General features: G+C 46.7%; 1 protein-coding gene across 1 annotated transcript in view; it reads right to left on the reverse strand.

Moving 5' to 3' along the window:
* The window catches only part of LOC120909737, an 857,992-nt gene extending 845,326 nt beyond the window's left edge, over positions 1-12,666 (reverse strand). The window contains exons 1-2 of the mRNA XM_040321464.1: positions 12,632-12,666; positions 9,634-10,622 (exon numbers count right to left, since the gene is read on the reverse strand). Coding sequence (XP_040177398.1) covers positions 9,634-10,622; positions 12,632-12,662 — 1,020 coding nt within the window. The 5' untranslated portion in view covers positions 12,663-12,666. The remainder of the gene's footprint in view (positions 1-9,633; positions 10,623-12,631) is intronic.
* Between the last annotated feature and the right edge of the window lie 417 nt (positions 12,667-13,083).

Below are 13,083 nucleotides of genomic sequence, written 5' to 3' on the forward strand. Positions count from 1 at the left end.
TGGGGCCTCCGTACTGCTCTCTCCTTTACAATAAAGTCTCCTCTTACCCGGTGATGTGAGGGGCGGCTGATTGTCCTTGTAGAGATCCTTGTGTCCTTCTAAATACTCCCACTCCTCCATGGAGAAATAGACAGTGACATCCTGACACCTTATAGGAACCTGACACACACAATGATACAGTCACCATCCAGACACATCCCTTGTCTGTTACTGGATAATGTCCCAGAATTCCCAGAATCCTCCTCACCTCTCCTGTCAGAAGATGGACCAACATTTTTTTTTTTTTTTTTGAAAAGCCTATGGCGTGTGAACACACCCAAAAAACTCCACCCGGTGCAGAAAAAATGTGCACACACATAAAGAGTGTTCACAAAAACGTGCAGACGGGTGCAACGTCAAGTGGTCCTCCTGTGAAGAGGGACCCAAACCCTGATCCCCCGGGGCGTTAGGCTCCAGACGGGGACTGAGGTACTGTGGTCTGAGCAACCGAAGCCGACACGGACCCAACTTCCTCGGAGGGACTGCCGAAACAGAACCCTCCCAGTACTAGGTGGGGCTCCCCCGAAGGGAGACCCCATGAGAGCAGGCGAACTAAGCCAGAAGGCCATGTCCACCCACTCCCAAGACGTTCAGGGCTGGCCCGAGGACCCGCACCCTACTAATCACACAGTGACAAAACGTGCACAACAAAAAAAGACAAAAAAGTGACAAACACAGGCTTAAATAAAATAAAGTGGGGGAAGGGATAGTGGAGAGGAGAGTGAAAGAAGTGGCCATTGTGGTGAAACAATGACCAGGCCCTCCGGCCAGGAATAAAAAATTCCTCCGGTCCTAGCCAAAAGGCCCGGCCCAGGAGGCAGGTGCTAAAAAAAGCGTGTATCTGGTGCAGTGACCGTGGTATCATCATCATGGTGGTCAGTTCCAGGATCTTCTGCTCAGGTATGGGAGAAGGAGGGGGGGGGGCACCATGGTGGGGCTCTGGGTCCTGCTCCATCTTCCTGAGAATTGGCTCCCCACTAGACTTCTTTACTACAACATAATCCTACAGATCAGGAGAAAGATAAACCGATATCAATCATCTGACTTCATCTGAATGTCTACAATAAGAACAAATCTACTGACCAGACTAGACGAGAGTGATGTTATGTGACCTCCCAGAATCCTCCTCACCTCTCCGGTCAGGTCTGTGTATTATTAATAGAGATAAGAGTGATGTCATGTGACCTCCCAGAATCCTCCTCACCTCTCCGGTCAGGTCTGTATTATTAATAGAGATAAGAGTGATGTCATGTGACCTCCCAGAATCCCCCTCACCTCTCCGGTCAGGTCTGTGTATTATTAATAGAGATAAGAGTGATGTCATGTGACCTCCCAGAATCCCCCTCACCTTTCCGGTCAGGTCTGTATTATTAATAGAGATAAGAGTGATGTCATGTGACCTCTCAGAATCCTCCTCACCTCTCCGGTCAGGTCTGTGTTTTATTATTAGAGATAAGAGTGATGTCATGTTACCTCCCAGAATCCTCCTCACCTCTCCGGTCAGGTCTGTGTTTTATTATTAGAGATAAGAGTGATGTCATGTGACCTCCCAGAATCCTCCTCACCTCTCCGGTCAGGTCTGTGTTTTATTATTAGAGATAAGAGTGATGTCATGTTACCTCCCAGAATCCTCCTCACCTCTCCGGTCAGGTCTGTATTATTATTAGAGATAAGAGTGATGTCATGTGACCTCCCAGAATCCTCCTCACCTCTCCGGTCAGGTCTGTATTATTAATAGAGATAAGAGTGATGTCATGTGACCTCCCAGAATCCCCCTCACCTCTCCGGTCAGGTCTGTGTATTATTAATAGAGATAAGAGTGATGTCATGTGACCTCCCAGAATCCTCCTCTCCTCTCCGGTCAGGTCTGTGTATTATTAATAGAGATAAGAGTGATGTCATGTGATCTCCCAGAATCCTCCTCACCTCTCCGGTCAGCTCTGTATTATTAATAGAGATAAGAGTGATGTCATGTGACCTCCCAGAATCCTCCTCACCTCTCTGGTCAGAAGGTAGATGATCTTCAGGGTGAGGTTTAGTATCTTCTCAGTCATATGACTCCGGTCCTCCTCCATCTTTATTGATGATTTCATGTCATCTGTTCACTCTTATTAAGGCTCCTCCAAGAAGACAGACACAAGTCCTCTTAGTTCTATATCTGTCCTCCATGTTATTATTATACAGGATTTATATGGTACCAACAGTTTTGCAGCACTTTACAATATAAAGGCAGACAGTACAGTTGCAATACAAGAGGGTTAGGAGGGTCCTGATCCAGAGAGCTTTCAATCTAAAAGGGATAAAGGGCAAAAGGTAACAACTGTTAGGAATAAGTTGATGGAGAAAGGAAAAAAAGTTTTGTTGTTGAGTGGAGGGGGGATCCCCTTTCCTAAAGAGATGGGCTTTCAGGGATCAGGGTGGACAGAGTAGGAGATAGTTGGTTGGATTGGGGTAGGGAGTTTCAGTGGATGGGAGAGGCTCTGGAGAAGTCCTGGTGGTGAGCATGGAAAGAGGGGATGAGGGGTTAGAGAGCAGGAGGTCCACTGAATTGGACAAGTCTGGGGAGGGGACACGAAAGGGGGGAGAGGTTTGGAAAGGTTGAGTTTTAGGAAGTGGTTTGAAGTCCATATTGATATGTCCGTTAGTAAATTAGTGATGGGCGAGGAGACTGATGGGGTGAGTTTGTCACAAGTTAGCCTGCAGTTTCCTGCTTGTGTATTCTTACCTCCTTGCTGCAGTGCTTCTCTACCCAGATTCCTTTCTCATGTGTGGTTTGGCTGTGTCCACCTATGGGCATCGCCTGCTATTCTGTGGGCCTTTATTTCCTTTCCTTCCATCACTTCCTGGCCCGCCACCTACACCGAAGACATGTTCAGTGTAACCCGCATTGCCTGAGCAACTTCACAGTTCTCTGAGCTTCCGGTAACTTGTTCTTTGTGTATCCTGTGCCTGACTACCCGTGTACCGACCCCGGCTTTGTTTACCGTCTATGCTTGTTCGCTGTCGGCCCTGACCTCAGTTTGTCTCCAAGATTTCCTGTTGTCTTCTGCTGCTTGTACTCTGCATACGTTTGTGGTCTCTGCATCCTCAAATAGGCATACCTGGGATTCGCGACCTGGTTCCAGCTTGCTGTAAATCTATCCCCACCATCAGGGGTTGTGGTGAAGAAGCAGGCTGGGAATAGGCTCCGTGCCCTGAGGAACCCTGAGTTGGTAATCTACAAGAGCTCACTACCACAGACGCTTGAGAGAGTTGAGGAGTGGGGAGATAGATTTGGGCGTCGTTGAGATGTTATTGGAAGCCATGGGAGTTTATCAGCTGACATCTACTTCGCCTACTACGCAGACTTACTCCTTTTATTCCCAAGGAAGACATAGCGGTCGTGGTGGGAGCTATTGTAAACTCAAGATTGGATTATGCAAATGCCCTTTACCTCGGACTCCCCAAGTACCAAATCGCTCGTCTACAAGTCGTTCAAAATACGGCCGCTAGACTTGTGACTGGGAAAAAACCTTGGGAATCGATCTCACCTTCACTGAGAACCCTTCACTGGTTACCAGTAAAAGACAGAATCACTTTTAAAGCACTCTGTCTAACGCATAGATGTATCTATGGAAATGCTCCCCATTATCTATGCGAAAAAATAAAAGCTCATAAACCCAATCGCGTTCTGCGATCCACCAATCAAAATCTCCTCCAGATACCGAAAGCCAACTACAAGTCCAAAGGAGAAACTACAAGTCCAGCATTCGGTTGGAGGAGAACCACTTGGCGTTCAGGAGAAAGATCAAAACTCATCTCTTTTGATACCAAAGGAGACAGGAACAACAAGCGCCCAGAGGCGATTAAGTTTGCATGTGTTGCGCTATATAAGTTTTCATTCATTCATAGATAGAAAATAGAAGGGGCCGGAGGACAGAGCCTTGGGGAATCGTTATGAAAAGAGGAAAGGAGAGGAGAAGACAGAGTTGTAAGGGACGCTGGAGGAGCCCTTGAATAAGTAGTAGAACCAGAATAGAGTTCTGAATGGTGTGGAGTTTTCCGAGGAGGAACAGGTGGTAAACTATGCAGAAGGTGGCAGAAAGATCTAATAATTTGAGAACAGCATGGCAGCCATTGGCTTGAGCAGTTGGTAAGTCGTTAGTGAGTTTTAGGAGGCCAGTTTCTGTGAGGTTTTTCAGGTGAAATCCAGACGGTAAGGGGTGGAGAAGATTGTTATCAGTGAGGTGGTGGCTCAGGCGGCTGTAGACTACGTGTTCTAGGAGTTTGAAGGAAAACGAGAGCAAGGAGATGGGTTTTAGGTCATTCAGACAGGTGGGGTTCAGCGAGGTCTTTCTAAGTATATGGTGACGAGAGCATTCAATAGAAGGTCGGGGGAAGATGACAGTAGAGATAAAAGATGTGAGTTGAAAATAAAGGAATTATAAAAAAAAGATGTGAGTTTGAGAGTGAAGAATTGAGCAAGTGGGTTACCGAAAGATCAGAAATCTCCTCAGATCTATAATATCTTACTATCTCCTCGTCTGTCCCAGCTACGTCTCCTCTCTACTTCCTCCCAACTCGCCTTTCACCCGGAACTTCTTATTTATACCTGACATCACTTCCTGTCTGTGCCTGACATCACTTCCTGTGTATACCTGACATCACTTCCTGTCTGTAGGTGTCATAGAGACTTCCTGTGTGCATTCCACTCAGTATAACTGAGATCCCCACCTTGTGGAGAGTATAGGGACTGCAGTCGTCGATCTGTTCTTAGTCGTCCTTGCCCTTTTGTTACAGATCTGGATCACCATTTAGTTAACTCTCTGTGTCCCGGAGCCTTCTTCTCCCTAAATCCCCTTATGTCCCTGAGAGTATTCTTTTTTTTTCTCGTTCCAAAGATGTCTCGGTTTTGCACATTATATCCTTTAGGTTGTGTACAGATAGAGGCCCAGATTAACGTAGAATGGCGTATCTTTGTGCGGGCGTAACGTATCCTATTTACGTTACGCCTCCGCAACTTTTACAGGCAAGTGCCGTATTCTCAAACAAAAGTTGCGGCGGCGTAGCGTAAATAGGCCGGCGTAAGCCCGCCTAATTCAAATGTGGTAGATGTGGGCGTGTGTTATGTAAATTTTACGTGACCCCACGTAAATGACGCTTTTTACGCATGGCGCATGCGCCGTCCGTGAAAGTATCCCAGTGCGCATGCTCCAAATTAACCCGCAAGAAGCCAATGCTTTCGACGTGAACGACGTGAATGACGCCCAGCCCTATTCGCGAACGACTTACGCAAACGACACAAAATTTTCAAAATTTGACGCGGGAACGACGTCCATACTTAACATTGGTACGCCGCATCTACGCCTCATATAGCAGGGGTAACTTTACGCCGGGAAAAGCCTAACGTAAACGGCGTATCTGTACTGCGTCGGCCGGGCGTACGTTCGTGAATTCGCGTATCTAGCTGACTTACATATTTCTAGGCGTAAATCAGCGTACACGCCCCTAGCGGCCAGCGTAAATATGCAGTTAAGATACGACGGCGTAAGAGACTTACGCCGGTCGGATCTAATACAAATCTATGCGTAACTGATTCTAAGAATCAGGCGCATAGATACGACGCCTCACACTCAGAGTTACGACGGCGTATCTGGAGATACGCCGGCGTAACTCGTTTGAGAATCCGGGCCAGAGTTTTCATTTGTTAGCAAATTTGCAAAAAATATATTATTATCTCGTGTTAAGTGTGTAGCATCCCCTGCATAGAAGCTTCAGATGAACTTGGATCCCCCACTTTTGCACAGCCAGGCACACCGAATCTTCACAAGCCCCCCAGAGTCACTTGGATAGGGGTGGGATGCCCTCATAGGTGTGAGCAGCCTATTGCATTAGGGTGTGCACCCCAAAACTCAAACACATATGCATGTGTGTGTCTACGTATATATATATATATATATGACCCCGGCACATTAATCTCCCTGCTGGCAGTGAAAAAGAATTGTGGGAGCCGATAAGAGGGAGATCTTTCCCCATCGCCATGCCTGCACAGAGTGATAATCCTAATGCGCAAGAGGTGATTAGGGTGTGCCCAGGCACAACTGGCACACGCCTATGGATGCCCACTTGCCTTCAGCAATCTAGCAAGCTACAGGGGTCCCGACTTATGAACAGGCTAGGGACTGTAGGTTTGATCCTAAGCTGAAAATGTTCGTAAGTCGGAACCGCAATGCGCAGAATGGCAATTACGTCATTTTCCGATGTTCTGTCGAATGGCCGCGCATGCGCAAAACAGGAGATACGTAGTTTTCCGATGTTCCGTCGAATGTGCCCGACGTAAAAAATGGTTGCGCATGCGCAGAACGACAGATACGTCACGCAGCGTCCCGTAAGTAGGAGTTCTTCGGAAGTCGGGCGTTCGTAAGTAGGGGACTCCCTGTATATACAGTCTCCCCTACACACTCTGTACATCTATATACTTATGGTATATACTGTATGGTTATATGCTCAGTTCCTCTGAGCTCAATTACTTTGATTAGATTACTGGTTAATATCCCAGGAAAGGTAATCTCCTCTGTCCACAGTGGCCCTGTCCTGGGTGGAGGCACTGCCAACTTTATTATCAAACACACTCTTCCATTTAGCGAAGGTTCTGGCTCTCTTATTTACCTATACAGATTTAGCGTAATAGCCTGATTGGGGAGGGCCATTTGTCTTAACCCCCCAAAAGAGAGCTAGATGGAAACATGGTAGAGGGAGTTCACTCGAGTGGCTTCTTAGAGGGAATCATGGAAGAGGGAGTTCACTCGGGTGGCTTCTTAGGTGGAAACATGGTAGAGGGAGCTCACCCTGGTGGCTTCTAGGTGGAAACATGGTAGAGGGAGCTCACCCTGGTGGCTTCTAGGTGGAAACATGGTAGAGGGAGCTCTCCCTGGTGGCTTCTAGGTGGAAACATGGAAGAGGAAGTTCACTTGGGTGGCTTCTTAGATGGAAACATGGTAGAGGGAGTTCACTCGGGTGGCTTCTTAGATGGAAACATGGTAGAGGGAGCTCACCCTGGTGGCTTCTAGGTGGAAACATGGAAGAGGATATTCACTCGGGTGGCTTCTTAGATGGAAACATGGTAGAGGTAGTTCACCCTGGTGGCTTCTTAGATGGAAACATGGTAGAGGGAGTTCACTCGGGTGGCTTCTTAGATGGAAACATGGTAGAGGGAGCTCACCCTGGTGGCTTCTTAGATGGAAACATGGTAGAGGAAGTTCACTCGGGTGGCTTCTTAGAGCAGTGTTTCTCAACTCCAGTCCTCAGGGCGCACCAACATGTCATGTTTTCAGGATTTCCCTCAGATGAAACGGCTGTGGTAATTACTAAGGCAGTGAAACTGATTAAATCACCTGTGCAAAATAATGGGAAGCCTGAAAACATGACCTGTTGGGGCGCCTTGAGGACTGGAGTTGAGAAACACTGTCTTAGAGGGAAACATGGTAGAGGGAGTTCATGAAAGGAACACGCTGGTTAATGCAGACAGACTACCAGGGACCCTCGGACCCGTGAGAGACCAAATAAGACACAAGAAAAAAGCTTGAGTGTGTTCATAAGATCTCTGACTTTTATTGAGTACAGCAGTGGCTTATATGCAGAAGAAAGAGGCTGTGTTTTAATGCATAAGTTTCTAAAAGTTATACAAACTCAGTACTTTCTTATCATTAAAACTGCTGACGCCAGTTAACAAGAACTAGCTGATGACTTTGCTGACACAACAGGCTGCTCCCTGAATCAGCTTAACCACAGTGACTCACAGGGTGTGTTTCCATGCAAACTGCTAGTTACATACATATAGAACACATACATTCAAAAGTTCATTTCTATTCAAAAGGAAATGGAGGGGAATCTAAAATGGAGTCAGTTATTTATACATTCTATTACAGTTCACTCGGGAGGCTTCTTAGATGGAAACATGGTAGAGGGAGTTCACTCGGGTGGTTTCTTAGATGGAAACATGGTAGAGGGAGTTCACTTGGGTGGTTTCTTAGATGGAAACATGGTAAAGCGAGTTCACTCGGGTGGGTTCTTAGATGGAAACATGGTAGAGGGAGTTCACTTGGGTGGCTTCTTAGATGGAAACATGGCAGAGGGAGTTCACTCGGATGGCTTCTTAGATGGAAACATAGTAGAGGGAGTTCACTCGCGTGGTTTCCTAGATGTAAACATAGTAGAGGGAGTTCACTCGGGTGGTTTCTTAGATGGAAACATGGTAGAGGGAGTTCACTCGGGTGGCTTCTTAGGTGGAAACATGGTAGAGGGAGTTCACTCGGGTGGCTTCTTAGATGGAAACATGGTAGAGGGAGTTCACTCGGGTGGCTTCTAGATGGAAACATGGTAGAGGGAGTTCACTCGGGTGGCTTCTTAGATGGAAACATGGTAGAGGGAGTTCACTCGGGTGGCTTCTTAGATGGAAACATGGTAGAGGGAGTTCACTCGGGTGGCTTCTAGATGGAAACATGGTAGAGGGAGTTCACTCGGGTGGCTTCTTAGATGGAAACATGGTAGAGGGAGTTCACTCGGGTGGCTTCTTAGATGGAAACATGGTAGAGGGAGTTCACTCGGGTGGCTTCTTAGATGGAAACATGGTAGAGGGAGTTCACTCGGATGGCTTCTTAGATGGAAACATAGTAGAGGGAGTTCACTCGGGTGGCTTCTTAGATGGAAACATGGTAGAGGGAGTTCACTCGGGTGGCTTCTTAGATGGAAACATGGTAGAGCGAGTTCACTCGGGTGGCTTCTTAGATGGAAACATGGTAGAGGGAGTTCACTCGGATGGCTTCTTAGATGGAAACATAGTAGAGGGAGTTCACTCGCGTGGTTTCCTAGATTTAAACAAACATAGTAGAGGGAGTTCACTCGGGTGGCTTCTTAGATGGAAACATGGTAGAGGGAGTTCACTCGGGTGGCTTCTTAGATGGAAACATGGTAGAGGGAGTTCACTCGGATGGCTTCTTAGATGGAAACATAGTAGAGGGAGTTCACTCGGGTGGCTTCTTAGATGGAAACATGGTAGAGGGAGTTCACTCGGGTGGCTTCTTAGATGGAAACATGGTAGAGGGAGTTCACTCGGGTGGTTTCTTAGGTGGAAACATGGTGGAGGGAGTTCACTCGGGTGGCTTCTTAGATGGAAACATGGTAGAGGGAGTTCCCTCGGGTGGCTTCTTAGATGGAAACATGGTAGAGGGAGTTCCTTCGGGTGGCTTCTTAGATGGAAACATGGTAGAGGGAGTTCACTCGGGTGGCTTCTTAGATGGAAACATGGTAGAGGGAGCTCACTCGGGGGGCTTTTTAGGTGTAAACTTAGTAGAGGGTGCTAACTTGGGTGGCTTCTCACATGGGAGCATGAAAAAGTATGCTCACATACATGGCTTCTCAGGTGTACAAGGTCTCCTTTCTGTATAAAAACGATCGTCTCGTTTGTCAATGAAACATTTCCAGCACTCAGGAAAGGGAATGCTCGCCGGCGTGTCTTTTCCGGTGTGCATTGAGGTTTTTTCTACTTTTGTAACACTTCCCACACTCTGGACATGGAAAAGGACGCTCCTTAGTGTGACTGCTCCAGTGTATGACAAGTTCATTTTTTCGTATGAAACCCTTCCCGCACTGTGAACAAGGAAACGGCCGTTCCCCGGTGTGGGTTCTTAGGTGTTCAAGAAGATGCGTATTCTGTAGGAAACTTTTCCCGCACTCTGAACAGCTGTAAGGTCGCTCACCCGTGTGAATTCTCAGGTGTCTATGAAGTTTCCCCTTCTGCGTGAAACTTTTCCCGCACTCTGAACATGAAAAAGGCCGCTCGCCCGTGTGAATTCTCTGGTGTATGCGAAGCTTTCCTTTCTCAGTGAAACCTTTCCCGCACTCTGAACATGGAAAAGGGTATTGACCTGTGTGACTGCTCAGGTGTATTGAAAGTTCATTTTTCTGACTGAAAGATTTCCCGCACTCCGGACAGGAGAATGGCTTCTCACCAGTGTGAGTTCTCATGTGGCTATTTAATCGCTTTTTTAGCGAGAAACATTTCTCGCACTCTGGGCATGAGAACGGCTTCTCGCCAGTGTGACCTCTTTGGTGTATGACAAGATCTGACTTTATGATGAAGGATTTCTGGCAATCGGAACATGAGAACGGCCTCTCACCGGTGTGAATTCTCTGGTGTACGGTAAGATTGCCCCTCTGGATGAAGCATTTGCCGCAGTCTGAACAGGAATACGGCTTCTCCCCTGTGTGGGTTCTCATGTGTTTGGTGAGTGCCCCTTTCTGTATGAAACTTTTCCCGCACTCTTTACATGTATGCAGCCTTTCCCACGTGTGGGTTTTCAGGTGTGTCATGAGCCTTTCTTTCTGCAGAAAACATTTCCCGCACTCTTCACATGGAAAAGTCTCACCCGTGTGAGCTCTCATGTGTCTTCGCAGATGCTCTTTGTGCGCAAAGCTTTGACCACATTCCGAGCACAAATGAGGCCTTTCTTCTGAAGAAAGTTCTGTGACACCTTCATCTTCTTCTTCATGTCCTGCAGATGAAATCTGGGGCCCTTCCGAGGAATTCCCAACATCACATCCATCTGTTAGAAAGAAACATTTTATCACCATCATAAGAATTTTCATTGTATATGTTGGTTTAGAAGTCAACGGTGTAAAATAAATCTGAGGAATGGAGGAGGACCTTTCATATGGTGTACAGTATCTCCTCCTCATTTGTTGGGAACATGACGTTATATTGGAGGAATGGAGGAGGACCTTTCATATGGTGTACAGTATCTCCTCCTCATTTGTTGGGAACATGACGTTATATTGGAGGAATGGAGGAGGACCTTTCATATGGTGTACAGTATCTCCTCCTCATTTGTTGGGAACATGACGTTATATTGGGGGAATGGAGGAGGACCTTTCATATGGTGTACAGTATCTCCTCCTCATTTGTTGGGAACATGACGTTATATTGGGGGAATGGAGGAGGACCTTTCATATGGTGTACAGTATCTCCCCCTCATTTGTTGGGAACATGACGTTATATTGGGGGAATGGAGGAGGACCTTTCATATGGTGTACAGTATCTCCTCCTCATTTGTTGGGAACATGACGTTATATTGGGGGAATGGAGGAGGACCTTTCATATGGTGTACAATATCTCCTCATTTGTTGGGAACATGACGTTATATTGGAGAAATGGAGGAGGACCTTTCATATGGTGTACAGTATCTCCTCATTTGTTGGGAACATGACGTTATATTGGGGGAATGGAGGAGGACCTTTCATATGGTGTACAGTATCTCCTCATTTGTTGGGAACATGACGTTATATTGAGGAATGGAGATGGACCTTTCATATGGTGTACAGTATCTCCCCCTCATTTGTTGGGAACATGACGTTATATTGGGGGAATGGGGATGGACCTTTCATATGGTGTACAGTATCTCCTCCTCATTTGTTGGGAACATGACGTTATATTGAGGAATGGAGGGGGAACTTTCATATGGTGTACAGTATCTCCTCCTCATTTGTTGGGAACATGACGTTATATTGGGGAATGGAGGAGGACCTTTCATATGGTGTACAGTATCTCCTCCTCATTTGTTGGGAACATGACGTTATATTGGAGGAATGGAGGAGGACCTTTCATATGGTGTACAGTATCTCCTCCTCATTTGTTGGGAACATGACGTTATATTGGGGGAATGGAGATGGACCTTTCATATGGTGTACAGTATCTCCTCCTCATTTGTTGGGAACATGACGTTATATTGGAGGAATGGAGATGGACCTTTCATATGGTGTACAGTATCTCCTCCTCATTTGTTGGAAACATGACGTTATATTGGAGGAATGGAGATGGACCTCTTATATGGAAACTATTTTACTATTGCTGAGGGTCTTTTTTTTTGTGTGTATTTTGTGCGTGTACTCAAGAGAGGAGCCGGACTGCAGGAGTTGGGAGTAAGCAGGCCTCCCCCAGAGGCAATCTGCCACCTTTCTCCATGCCCCGGGTGGCAATGGCGGGTGTGTGAGGGGGTCCTCCCACACAGCCCGCCCTACCTGCTCCGCTTTGTAGCCCAATGGGGCAGAGGGACTCCCTATAAGGGAGTGAGAGGATCTAGCCCGCTCAACCAGCCCTGTTAGTCCTTCGTCTCTCTTTTTAGAGACCGCGTGGTCAAAGTGCGTGCATGTTAACCCAATTTCGAGTGCGTGTAAGTGTGGTGGTTTTTGTGGGAGGGGGGTGGTGGTTTTTGTGGGAGGGGGGTGGGCGTACTAAGCGCAAGCTTACCTCGCATAGCACACCCACCGGGAGCCGGGCTGAGACCACCAAACTCAATTCACATGTAGCCGAGACCGGGATCCGAACGCCTAGCTGCAGAGGTGAATGGCTTGTCAGCGCAGTGCCAATCGCGTTGAGCCACCGCCTGCTGAGGGTCTTATTACGTTCAATCCAAATGGCCAGATTTCATTTAATCATTACCTGGATAGGTCTATTTCTTATATTTGATTCACTACAACTACTAAGAGACAATTAAAAATGATTCAGTCTAATTATTCATCGTCCTATAAACAAGGAATGAAAGTGAAGTATAATTACCCAGTGATGTGAGGGGCGGCTGATTCTCCATCGTGACATCCTTGTGTCCTTCTAAATACTCCATCCCTCCATACTCCTCATCCTCCTCTTTATACTCTTCTTTAACAACAATATTATAATCCCCGAAATTTCCACTCTGAAAATAAAAAACATTAATTGTTACAAACATGCTTGTGTATAAATCATAAATACCAATAATTATCAATCATCTACCTGATGATAGTGGGGGATGGTGAGACCTTCCTGTGTGGAATCCCGGGAATACAGAGGACGGGGACATCTCTCTGGTGGGTTCCTGGTATTAGGTGGCTCCATCATATCCTTGTGTCCTTCAGAATGCTCCTCCATCACTCCATACTCCTCATCCTCCTCTTTATACTCTTCTTTAACATCAATATTATCATCCCCAAGGTTTCCACTCTGAATATATAGTAAAAAATATCATTGTAACA

Source organism: Rana temporaria, chromosome 8 (assembly GCF_905171775.1).
Source record: "Rana temporaria chromosome 8, aRanTem1.1, whole genome shotgun sequence".
NCBI lineage: Eukaryota > Metazoa > Chordata > Amphibia > Anura > Ranidae > Rana > Rana temporaria.